The sequence below is a fragment of the Lathyrus oleraceus genome, chromosome 6 (assembly GCF_024323335.1).
Source record: "Lathyrus oleraceus cultivar Zhongwan6 chromosome 6, CAAS_Psat_ZW6_1.0, whole genome shotgun sequence".
In the NCBI taxonomy this organism is placed as follows: Eukaryota; Viridiplantae; Streptophyta; class Magnoliopsida; order Fabales; family Fabaceae; genus Lathyrus; species Lathyrus oleraceus.
The window spans coordinates 100,796,464-100,809,202 of NC_066584.1; the positions used below are offsets into that span (position 1 = coordinate 100,796,464).

The 12,739-nt window shown below is 30.8% G+C and overlaps 1 protein-coding gene across 1 annotated transcript in view; it reads right to left on the minus strand.

The window, feature by feature from the left end:
* LOC127094218 (uncharacterized) overlaps window positions 1-11,467 on the minus strand; it is a 34,095-nt gene extending 22,628 nt beyond the window's left edge. The window contains exons 1-10 of the mRNA XM_051033077.1: window positions 11,349-11,467; window positions 11,143-11,268; window positions 9,777-9,902; window positions 8,411-8,536; window positions 7,046-7,171; window positions 5,680-5,805; window positions 4,315-4,440; window positions 2,950-3,075; window positions 1,584-1,709; window positions 218-343 (exon numbers count right to left, since the gene is read on the minus strand). Coding sequence (XP_050889034.1) covers window positions 218-343; window positions 1,584-1,709; window positions 2,950-3,075; window positions 4,315-4,440; window positions 5,680-5,805; window positions 7,046-7,171; window positions 8,411-8,536; window positions 9,777-9,902; window positions 11,143-11,268; window positions 11,349-11,467 — 1,253 coding nt within the window. The remainder of the gene's footprint in view (window positions 1-217; window positions 344-1,583; window positions 1,710-2,949; window positions 3,076-4,314; window positions 4,441-5,679; window positions 5,806-7,045; window positions 7,172-8,410; window positions 8,537-9,776; window positions 9,903-11,142; window positions 11,269-11,348) is intronic.
* Between the last annotated feature and the right edge of the window lie 1,272 nt (window positions 11,468-12,739).

Below are 12,739 nucleotides of genomic sequence, written 5' to 3' on the forward strand. Positions count from 1 at the left end.
CCCATTTCACATAACTTCCTACTATTAAGTTCTTATATAACTTTCAATTAACATTAAATAAAACAATATCGTATATATTTTCACTATATTTATTAAAAAAACGGACAGAGGGTGCCGGTCTGGACGATAATTTATAATAAAACTAAATTAATACTAAACATCAAAATTGTTTTTCACGCACTTATCATAATCTTATAAAAATTAAATTGCTTTTTACGTAACTTTCATAGTTTCAGAATTGGGGGAAGTGGAACGTTCCTGAATCTCATTCTCCAAGATTCTAACTTTTTGCATGGTTTTTTCTCTGTCTTGCGTCTTTTCCATAATAAAACGCGGGTCAAAACTGCTGAATAACAAAAAAAATTAAAATCAAAGTTATAAAAGCAAGATGAAAAAAAAATATTGGAAGAAAATCACTATCACCTTGATTCTGCCATTATCAAGGATTCTTTCTCAAGCTTTTCTTCATAACCTAATGTTTGCCTCAGTTCTCTTGTGGTTCTTTCTTCCGTCTTCATTAACGCCTGATAATCTTTCTCCATTTTTTTAGCGAACTCAATTCTTTGAGCTTTCTCCAGTCTTGTTCTCTTTCTCTTCCCAGACCTCCCCATGAATGATGGAGGAGGGTGATATCTATGAATGATGGAGGGAGAGTGATATCGAGAGTTGTAAAATGTGTGTGAGAGAGAGAGGTATGCTTGAATTGTGTTTATCATATAGTGATGAATATTATTTATAGTATGTGTCATATCTTAATTTTTAACCTTAAGATCTCACATATCGTTGGCATCCTTCCACACAAACAAAGTCACTTCTTGGTCCTTCTCCCTCTTATTTTTGGGCTTTGTTTTTGTAGAAGCATCTCTTTATTGATGTTTTTACTTTTATATTAATATGTTCATTGCTTATGTGACCATTAATCAAATAGCAAATATTTTTTCTTTAAGTTTATTGTGCATCGTAGGCCTTTTCATCAAGAGTACATCAAAGTTTTGTTGCTTACTTCTCAAGGAAAACTACTTGGTTTTGGTGTAGCCTATTTTTTTTACCAATTTTACCCTTAGATAACTTACCTAATAACTTCTAATAACTTCTATTGAAACCACTATTATTATATTTCACATAACTTCCTACTATTAACTTCTTATATAACTTCCGATTAGAATTAACATTAAATAAAATAATACCGTATATATTTTCACGTATGTTTATTAAAAAAACGGACAAACGCGCACAAAATGTCCGTCTGGATGCTAGTATATATAAAAGGGAAACTTGGTTTTGGTGTAGCCTATTTTTCTACAAATTTTACTCTTAGATAACTTACGTAATTACTTCTAATAACTTCTATTGGAACCACTATTATCCCATTTCACATAACTTCCTACTATTAAGTTCTTATATAACTTTCAATTAACATTAAATAAAACAATATCGTATATATTTTCACTATATTTATTAAAAAAACGGACAGAGGGTGCCGGTCTGGACGATAATTTATAATAAAACTAAATTAATACTAAACATCAAAATTGTTTTTCACGCACTTATCATAATCTTATAAAAATTAAATTGCTTTTTACGTAACTTTCATAGTTTCAGAATTGGGGGAAGTGGAACGTTCCTGAATCTCATTCTCCAAGATTCTAACTTTTTGCATGGTTTTTTCTCTGTCTTGCGTCTTTTCCATAATAAAACGCGGGTCAAAACTGCTGAATAACAAAAAAAATTAAAATCAAAGTTATAAAAGCAAGATGAAAAAAAAATATTGGAAGAAAATCACTATCACCTTGATTCTGCCATTATCAAGGATTCTTTCTCAAGCTTTTCTTCATAACCTAATGTTTGCCTCAGTTCTCTTGTGGTTCTTTCTTCCGTCTTCATTAACGCCTGATAATCTTTCTCCATTTTTTTAGCGAACTCAATTCTTTGAGCTTTCTCCAGTCTTGTTCTCTTTCTCTTCCCAGACCTCCCCATGAATGATGGAGGAGGGTGATATCTATGAATGATGGAGGGAGAGTGATATCGAGAGTTGTAAAATGTGTGTGAGAGAGAGAGGTATGCTTGAATTGTGTTTATCATATAGTGATGAATATTATTTATAGTATGTGTCATATCTTAATTTTTAACCTTAAGATCTCACATATCGTTGGCATCCTTCCACACAAACAAAGTCACTTCTTGGTCCTTCTCCCTCTTATTTTTGGGCTTTGTTTTTGTAGAAGCATCTCTTTATTGATGTTTTTACTTTTATATTAATATGTTCATTGCTTATGTGACCATTAATCAAATAGCAAATATTTTTTCTTTAAGTTTATTGTGCATCGTAGGCCTTTTCATCAAGAGTACATCAAAGTTTTGTTGCTTACTTCTCAAGGAAAACTACTTGGTTTTGGTGTAGCCTATTTTTTTTACCAATTTTACCCTTAGATAACTTACCTAATAACTTCTAATAACTTCTATTGAAACCACTATTATTATATTTCACATAACTTCCTACTATTAACTTCTTATATAACTTCCGATTAGAATTAACATTAAATAAAATAATACCGTATATATTTTCACGTATGTTTATTAAAAAAACGGACAAACGCGCACAAAATGTCCGTCTGGATGCTAGTATATATAAAAGGGAAACTTGGTTTTGGTGTAGCCTATTTTTCTACAAATTTTACTCTTAGATAACTTACGTAATTACTTCTAATAACTTCTATTGGAACCACTATTATCCCATTTCACATAACTTCCTACTATTAAGTTCTTATATAACTTTCAATTAACATTAAATAAAACAATATCGTATATATTTTCACTATATTTATTAAAAAAACGGACAGAGGGTGCCGGTCTGGACGATAATTTATAATAAAACTAAATTAATACTAAACATCAAAATTGTTTTTCACGCACTTATCATAATCTTATAAAAATTAAATTGCTTTTTACGTAACTTTCATAGTTTCAGAATTGGGGGAAGTGGAACGTTCCTGAATCTCATTCTCCAAGATTCTAACTTTTTGCATGGTTTTTTCTCTGTCTTGCGTCTTTTCCATAATAAAACGCGGGTCAAAACTGCTGAATAACAAAAAAAATTAAAATCAAAGTTATAAAAGCAAGATGAAAAAAAATATTGGAAGAAAATCACTATCACCTTGATTCTGCCATTATCAAGGATTCTTTCTCAAGCTTTTCTTCATAACCTAATGTTTGCCTCAGTTCTCTTGTGGTTCTTTCTTCCGTCTTCATTAACGCCTGATAATCTTTCTCCATTTTTTTAGCGAACTCAATTCTTTGAGCTTTCTCCAGTCTTGTTCTCTTTCTCTTCCCAGACCTCCCCATGAATGATGGAGGAGGGTGATATCTATGAATGATGGAGGGAGAGTGATATCGAGAGTTGTAAAATGTGTGTGAGAGAGAGAGGTATGCTTGAATTGTGTTTATCATATAGTGATGAATATTATTTATAGTATGTGTCATATCTTAATTTTTAACCTTAAGATCTCACATATCGTTGGCATCCTTCCACACAAACAAAGTCACTTCTTGGTCCTTCTCCCTCTTATTTTTGGGCTTTGTTTTTGTAGAAGCATCTCTTTATTGATGTTTTTACTTTTATATTAATATGTTCATTGCTTATGTGACCATTAATCAAATAGCAAATATTTTTTCTTTAAGTTTATTGTGCATCGTAGGCCTTTTCATCAAGAGTACATCAAAGTTTTGTTGCTTACTTCTCAAGGAAAACTACTTGGTTTTGGTGTAGCCTATTTTTTTTACCAATTTTACCCTTAGATAACTTACCTAATAACTTCTAATAACTTCTATTGAAACCACTATTATTATATTTCACATAACTTCCTACTATTAACTTCTTATATAACTTCCGATTAGAATTAACATTAAATAAAATAATACCGTATATATTTTCACGTATGTTTATTAAAAAAACGGACAAACGCGCACAAAATGTCCGTCTGGATGCTAGTATATATAAAAGGGAAACTTGGTTTTGGTGTAGCCTATTTTTCTACAAATTTTACTCTTAGATAACTTACGTAATTACTTCTAATAACTTCTATTGGAACCACTATTATCCCATTTCACATAACTTCCTACTATTAAGTTCTTATATAACTTTCAATTAACATTAAATAAAACAATATCGTATATATTTTCACTATATTTATTAAAAAAACGGACAGAGGGTGCCGGTCTGGACGATAATTTATAATAAAACTAAATTAATACTAAACATCAAAATTGTTTTTCACGCACTTATCATAATCTTATAAAAATTAAATTGCTTTTTACGTAACTTTCATAGTTTCAGAATTGGGGGAAGTGGAACGTTCCTGAATCTCATTCTCCAAGATTCTAACTTTTTGCATGGTTTTTTCTCTGTCTTGCGTCTTTTCCATAATAAAACGCGGGTCAAAACTGCTGAATAACAAAAAAAATTAAAATCAAAGTTATAAAAGCAAGATGAAAAAAAATATTGGAAGAAAATCACTATCACCTTGATTCTGCCATTATCAAGGATTCTTTCTCAAGCTTTTCTTCATAACCTAATGTTTGCCTCAGTTCTCTTGTGGTTCTTTCTTCCGTCTTCATTAACGCCTGATAATCTTTCTCCATTTTTTTAGCGAACTCAATTCTTTGAGCTTTCTCCAGTCTTGTTCTCTTTCTCTTCCCAGACCTCCCCATGAATGATGGAGGAGGGTGATATCTATGAATGATGGAGGGAGAGTGATATCGAGAGTTGTAAAATGTGTGTGAGAGAGAGAGGTATGCTTGAATTGTGTTTATCATATAGTGATGAATATTATTTATAGTATGTGTCATATCTTAATTTTTAACCTTAAGATCTCACATATCGTTGGCATCCTTCCACACAAACAAAGTCACTTCTTGGTCCTTCTCCCTCTTGTTTTTGGGCTTTGTTTTTGTAGAAGCATCTCTTTATTGATGTTTTTACTTTTATATTAATATGTTCATTGCTTATGTGACCATTAATCAAATAGCAAATATTTTTTCTTTAAGTTTATTGTGCATCGTAGGCCTTTTCATCAAGAGTACATCAAAGTTTTGTTGCTTACTTCTCAAGGAAAACTACTTGGTTTTGGTGTAGCCTATTTTTTTTACCAATTTTACCCTTAGATAACTTACCTAATAACTTCTAATAACTTCTATTGAAACCACTATTATTATATTTCACATAACTTCCTACTATTAACTTCTTATATAACTTCCGATTAGAATTAACATTAAATAAAATAATACCGTATATATTTTCACGTATGTTTATTAAAAAAACGGACAAACGCGCACAAAATGTCCGTCTGGATGCTAGTATATATAAAAGGGAAACTTGGTTTTGGTGTAGCCTATTTTTCTACAAATTTTACTCTTAGATAACTTACGTAATTACTTCTAATAACTTCTATTGGAACCACTATTATCCCATTTCACATAACTTCCTACTATTAAGTTCTTATATAACTTTCAATTAACATTAAATAAAACAATATCGTATATATTTTCACTATATTTATTAAAAAAACGGACAGAGGGTGCCGGTCTGGACGATAATTTATAATAAAACTAAATTAATACTAAACATCAAAATTGTTTTTCACGCACTTATCATAATCTTATAAAAATTAAATTGCTTTTTACGTAACTTTCATAGTTTCAGAATTGGGGGAAGTGGAACGTTCCTGAATCTCATTCTCCAAGATTCTAACTTTTTGCATGGTTTTTTCTCTGTCTTGCGTCTTTTCCATAATAAAACGCGGGTCAAAACTGCTGAATAACAAAAAAAATTAAAATCAAAGTTATAAAAGCAAGATGAAAAAAAAATATTGGAAGAAAATCACTATCACCTTGATTCTGCCATTATCAAGGATTCTTTCTCAAGCTTTTCTTCATAACCTAATGTTTGCCTCAGTTCTCTTGTGGTTCTTTCTTCCGTCTTCATTAACGCCTGATAATCTTTCTCCATTTTTTTAGCGAACTCAATTCTTTGAGCTTTCTCCAGTCTTGTTCTCTTTCTCTTCCCAGACCTCCCCATGAATGATGGAGGAGGGTGATATCTATGAATGATGGAGGGAGAGTGATATCGAGAGTTGTAAAATGTGTGTGAGAGAGAGAGGTATGCTTGAATTGTGTTTATCATATAGTGATGAATATTATTTATAGTATGTGTCATATCTTAATTTTTAACCTTAAGATCTCACATATCGTTGGCATCCTTCCACACAAACAAAGTCACTTCTTGGTCCTTCTCCCTCTTGTTTTTGGGCTTTGTTTTTGTAGAAGCATCTCTTTATTGATGTTTTTACTTTTATATTAATATGTTCATTGCTTATGTGACCATTAATCAAATAGCAAATATTTTTTCTTTAAGTTTATTGTGCATCGTAGGCCTTTTCATCAAGAGTACATCAAAGTTTTGTTGCTTACTTCTCAAGGAAAACTACTTGGTTTTGGTGTAGCCTATTTTTTTTACCAATTTTACCCTTAGATAACTTACCTAATAACTTCTAATAACTTCTATTGAAACCACTATTATTATATTTCACATAACTTCCTACTATTAACTTCTTATATAACTTCCGATTAGAATTAACATTAAATAAAATAATACCGTATATATTTTCACGTATGTTTATTAAAAAAACGGACAAACGCGCACAAAATGTCCGTCTGGATGCTAGTATATATAAAAGGGAAACTTGGTTTTGGTGTAGCCTATTTTTCTACAAATTTTACTCTTAGATAACTTACGTAATTACTTCTAATAACTTCTATTGGAACCACTATTATCCCATTTCACATAACTTCCTACTATTAAGTTCTTATATAACTTTCAATTAACATTAAATAAAACAATATCGTATATATTTTCACTATATTTATTAAAAAAACGGACAGAGGGTGCCGGTCTGGACGATAATTTATAATAAAACTAAATTAATACTAAACATCAAAATTGTTTTTCACGCACTTATCATAATCTTATAAAAATTAAATTGCTTTTTACGTAACTTTCATAGTTTCAGAATTGGGGGAAGTGGAACGTTCCTGAATCTCATTCTCCAAGATTCTAACTTTTTGCATGGTTTTTTCTCTGTCTTGCGTCTTTTCCATAATAAAACGCGGGTCAAAACTGCTGAATAACAAAAAAAATTAAAATCAAAGTTATAAAAGCAAGATGAAAAAAAAATATTGGAAGAAAATCACTATCACCTTGATTCTGCCATTATCAAGGATTCTTTCTCAAGCTTTTCTTCATAACCTAATGTTTGCCTCAGTTCTCTTGTGGTTCTTTCTTCCGTCTTCATTAACGCCTGATAATCTTTCTCCATTTTTTTAGCGAACTCAATTCTTTGAGCTTTCTCCAGTCTTGTTCTCTTTCTCTTCCCAGACCTCCCCATGAATGATGGAGGAGGGTGATATCTATGAATGATGGAGGGAGAGTGATATCGAGAGTTGTAAAATGTGTGTGAGAGAGAGAGGTATGCTTGAATTGTGTTTATCATATAGTGATGAATATTATTTATAGTATGTGTCATATCTTAATTTTTAACCTTAAGATCTCACATATCGTTGGCATCCTTCCACACAAACAAAGTCACTTCTTGGTCCTTCTCCCTCTTTTTTTGGGCTTTGTTTTTGTAGAAGCATCTCTTTATTGATGTTTTTACTTTTATATTAATATGTTCATTGCTTATGTGACCATTAATCAAATAACAAATATTTTTTCTTTAAGTTTATTGTGCATCGTAGGCCTTTTCATCAAGAGTACATCAAAGTTTTGTTGCTTACTTCTCAAGGAAAACTACTTGGTTTTGGTGTAGCCTATTTTTTTTACCAATTTTACCCTTAGATAACTTACCTAATAACTTCTAATAACTTCTATTGAAACCACTATTATTATATTTCACATAACTTCCTACTATTAACTTCTTATATAACTTCCGATTAGAATTAACATTAAATAAAATAATACCGTATATATTTTCACGTATGTTTATTAAAAAAACGGACAAACGCGCACAAAATGTCCGTCTGGATGCTAGTATATATAAAAGGGAAACTTGGTTTTGGTGTAGCCTATTTTTCTACAAATTTTACTCTTAGATAACTTACGTAATTACTTCTAATAACTTCTATTGGAACCACTATTATCCCATTTCACATAACTTCCTACTATTAAGTTCTTATATAACTTTCAATTAACATTAAATAAAACAATATCGTATATATTTTCACTATATTTATTAAAAAAACGGACAGAGGGTGCCGGTCTGGACGATAATTTATAATAAAACTAAATTAATACTAAACATCAAAATTGTTTTTCACGCACTTATCATAATCTTATAAAAATTAAATTGCTTTTTACGTAACTTTCATAGTTTCAGAATTGGGGGAAGTGGAACGTTCCTGAATCTCATTCTCCAAGATTCTAACTTTTTGCATGGTTTTTTCTCTGTCTTGCGTCTTTTCCATAATAAAACGCGGGTCAAAACTGCTGAATAACAAAAAAAATTAAAATCAAAGTTATAAAAGCAAGATGAAAAAAAAATATTGGAAGAAAATCACTATCACCTTGATTCTGCCATTATCAAGGATTCTTTCTCAAGCTTTTCTTCATAACCTAATGTTTGCCTCAGTTCTCTTGTGGTTCTTTCTTCCGTCTTCATTAACGCCTGATAATCTTTCTCCATTTTTTTAGCGAACTCAATTCTTTGAGCTTTCTCCAGTCTTGTTCTCTTTCTCTTCCCAGACCTCCCCATGAATGATGGAGGAGGGTGATATCTATGAATGATGGAGGGAGAGTGATATCGAGAGTTGTAAAATGTGTGTGAGAGAGAGAGGTATGCTTGAATTGTGTTTATCATATAGTGATGAATATTATTTATAGTATGTGTCATATCTTAATTTTTAACCTTAAGATCTCACATATCGTTGGCATCCTTCCACACAAACAAAGTCACTTCTTGGTCCTTCTCCCTCTTGTTTTTGGGCTTTGTTTTTGTAGAAGCATCTCTTTATTGATGTTTTTACTTTTATATTAATATGTTCATTGCTTATGTGACCATTAATCAAATAGCAAATATTTTTTCTTTAAGTTTATTGTGCATCGTAGGCCTTTTCATCAAGAGTACATCAAAGTTTTGTTGCTTACTTCTCAAGGAAAACTACTTGGTTTTGGTGTAGCCTATTTTTTTTACCAATTTTACCCTTAGATAACTTACCTAATAACTTCTAATAACTTCTATTGAAACCACTATTATTATATTTCACATAACTTCCTACTATTAACTTCTTATATAACTTCCGATTAGAATTAACATTAAATAAAATAATACCGTATATATTTTCACGTATGTTTATTAAAAAAACGGACAAACGCGCACAAAATGTCCGTCTGGATGCTAGTATATATAAAAGGGAAACTTGGTTTTGGTGTAGCCTATTTTTCTACAAATTTTACTCTTAGATAACTTACGTAATTACTTCTAATAACTTCTATTGGAACCACTATTATCCCATTTCACATAACTTCCTACTATTAAGTTCTTATATAACTTTCAATTAACATTAAATAAAACAATATCGTATATATTTTCACTATATTTATTAAAAAAACGGACAGAGGGTGCCGGTCTGGACGATAATTTATAATAAAACTAAATTAATACTAAACATCAAAATTGTTTTTCACGCACTTATCATAATCTTATAAAAATTAAATTGCTTTTTACGTAACTTTCATAGTTTCAGAATTGGGGGAAGTGGAACGTTCCTGAATCTCATTCTCCAAGATTCTAACTTTTTGCATGGTTTTTTCTCTGTCTTGCGTCTTTTCCATAATAAAACGCGGGTCAAAACTGCTGAATAACAAAAAAAATTAAAATCAAAGTTATAAAAGCAAGATGAAAAAAAAATATTGGAAGAAAATCACTATCACCTTGATTCTGCCATTATCAAGGATTCTTTCTCAAGCTTTTCTTCATAACCTAATGTTTGCCTCAGTTCTCTTGTGGTTCTTTCTTCCGTCTTCATTAACGCCTGATAATCTTTCTCCATTTTTTTAGCGAACTCAATTCTTTGAGCTTTCTCCAGTCTTGTTCTCTTTCTCTTCCCAGACCTCCCCATGAATGATGGAGGAGGGTGATATCTATGAATGATGGAGGGAGAGTGATATCGAGAGTTGTAAAATGTGTGTGAGAGAGAGAGGTATGCTTGAATTGTGTTTATCATATAGTGATGAATATTATTTATAGTATGTGTCATATCTTAATTTTTAACCTTAAGATCTCACATATCGTTGGCATCCTTCCACACAAACAAAGTCACTTCTTGGTCCTTCTCCCTCTTGTTTTTGGGCTTTGTTTTTGTAGAAGCATCTCTTTATTGATGTTTTTACTTTTATATTAATATGTTCATTGCTTATGTGACCATTAATCAAATAGCAAATATTTTTTCTTTAAGTTTATTGTGCATCGTAGGCCTTTTCATCAAGAGTACATCAAAGTTTTGTTGCTTACTTCTCAAGGAAAACTACTTGGTTTTGGTGTAGCCTATTTTTTTTACCAATTTTACCCTTAGATAACTTACCTAATAACTTCTAATAACTTCTATTGAAACCACTATTATTATATTTCACATAACTTCCTACTATTAACTTCTTATATAACTTCCGATTAGAATTAACATTAAATAAAATAATACCGTATATATTTTCACGTATGTTTATTAAAAAAACGGACAAACGCGCACAAAATGTCCGTCTGGATGCTAGTATATATAAAAGGGAAACTTGGTTTTGGTGTAGCCTATTTTTCTACAAATTTTACTCTTAGATAACTTACGTAATTACTTCTAATAACTTCTATTGGAACCACTATTATCCCATTTCACATAACTTCCTACTATTAAGTTCTTATATAACTTTCAATTAACATTAAATAAAACAATATCGTATATATTTTCACTATATTTATTAAAAAAACGGACAGAGGGTGCCGGTCTGGACGATAATTTATAATAAAACTAAATTAATACTAAACATCAAAATTGTTTTTCACGCACTTATCATAATCTTATAAAAATTAAATTGCTTTTTACGTAACTTTCATAGTTTCAGAATTGGGGGAAGTGGAACGTTCCTGAATCTCATTCTCCAAGATTCTAACTTTTTGCATGGTTTTTTCTCTGTCTTGCGTCTTTTCCATAATAAAACGCGGGTCAAAACTGCTGAATAACAAAAAAAATTAAAATCAAAGTTATAAAAGCAAGATGAAAAAAAAATATTGGAAGAAAATCACTATCACCTTGATTCTGCCATTATCAAGGATTCTTTCTCAAGCTTTTCTTCATAACCTAATGTTTGCCTCAGTTCTCTTGTGGTTCTTTCTTCCGTCTTCATTAACGCCTGATAATCTTTCTCCATTTTTTTAGCGAACTCAATTCTTTAAGCTTTCTCCAGTCTTGTTCTCTTTCTCTTCCCAGACCTCCCCATGAATGATGGAGGAGGGTGATATCTATGAATGATGGAGGGAGAGTGATATCGAGAGTTGTAAAATGTGTGTGAGAGAGAGAGGTATGCTTGAATTGTGTTTATCATATAGTGATGAATATTATTTATAGTATGTGTCATATCTTAATTTTTAACCTTAAGATCTCACATATCGTTGGCATCCTTCCACACAAACAAAGTCACTTCTTGGTCCTTCTCCCTCTTGTTTTTGGGCTTTTTTTTGTAGAAGCATCTCTTTATTGATGTTTTTACTTTTATATTAATATGTTCATTGCTTATGTGACCATTAATCAAATAGCAAATATTTTTTCTTTAAGTTTATTGTGCATCGTAGGCCTTTTCATCAAGAGTACATCAAAGTTTTGTTGCTTACTTCTCAAGGAAAACTACTTGGTTTTGGTGTAGCCTATTTTTTTTACCAATTTTACCCTTAGATAACTTACCTAATAACTTCTATTCAAACCACTATTATTATATTTCACATAACTTCCTACTATTAACTTCTTATATAACTTCCGATTAGAATTAACATTAAATAAAATAATACCGTATATATTTTCACGTATGTTTATTAAAAAACGGACAAACGCGCACAAAATGTCCGTCTGGATGCTAGTATATATAAAAGGGAAACTTGGTTTTGGTGTAGCCTATTTTTCTACAAATTTTACTCTTAGATAACTTACGTAATTACTTCTAATAACTTCTATTGGAACCACTATTATCCCATTTCACATAACTTCCTACTATTAAGTTCTTATATAACTTTCAATTAACATTAAATAAAACAATATCGTATATATTTTCACTATATTTATTAAAAAAACGGACAGAGGGTGCCGGTCTGGACGATAATTTATAATAAAACTAAATTAATACTAAACATCAAAATTGTTTTTCACGCACTTATCATAATCTTATAAAAATTAAATTGCTTTTTACGTAACTTTCATAGTTTCAGAATTGGGGGAAGTGGAACGTTCCTGAATCTCATTCTCCAAGATTCTAACTTTTTGCATGGTTTTTTCTCTGTCTTGCGTCTTTTCCATAATAAAACGCGGGTCAAAACTGCTGAATAACAAAAAAAATTAAAATCAAAGTTATAAAAGCAAGATGAAAAAAAAATATTGGAAGAAAATCACTATCACCTTGATTCTGCCATTATCAAGGATTCTTTCTCAAGCT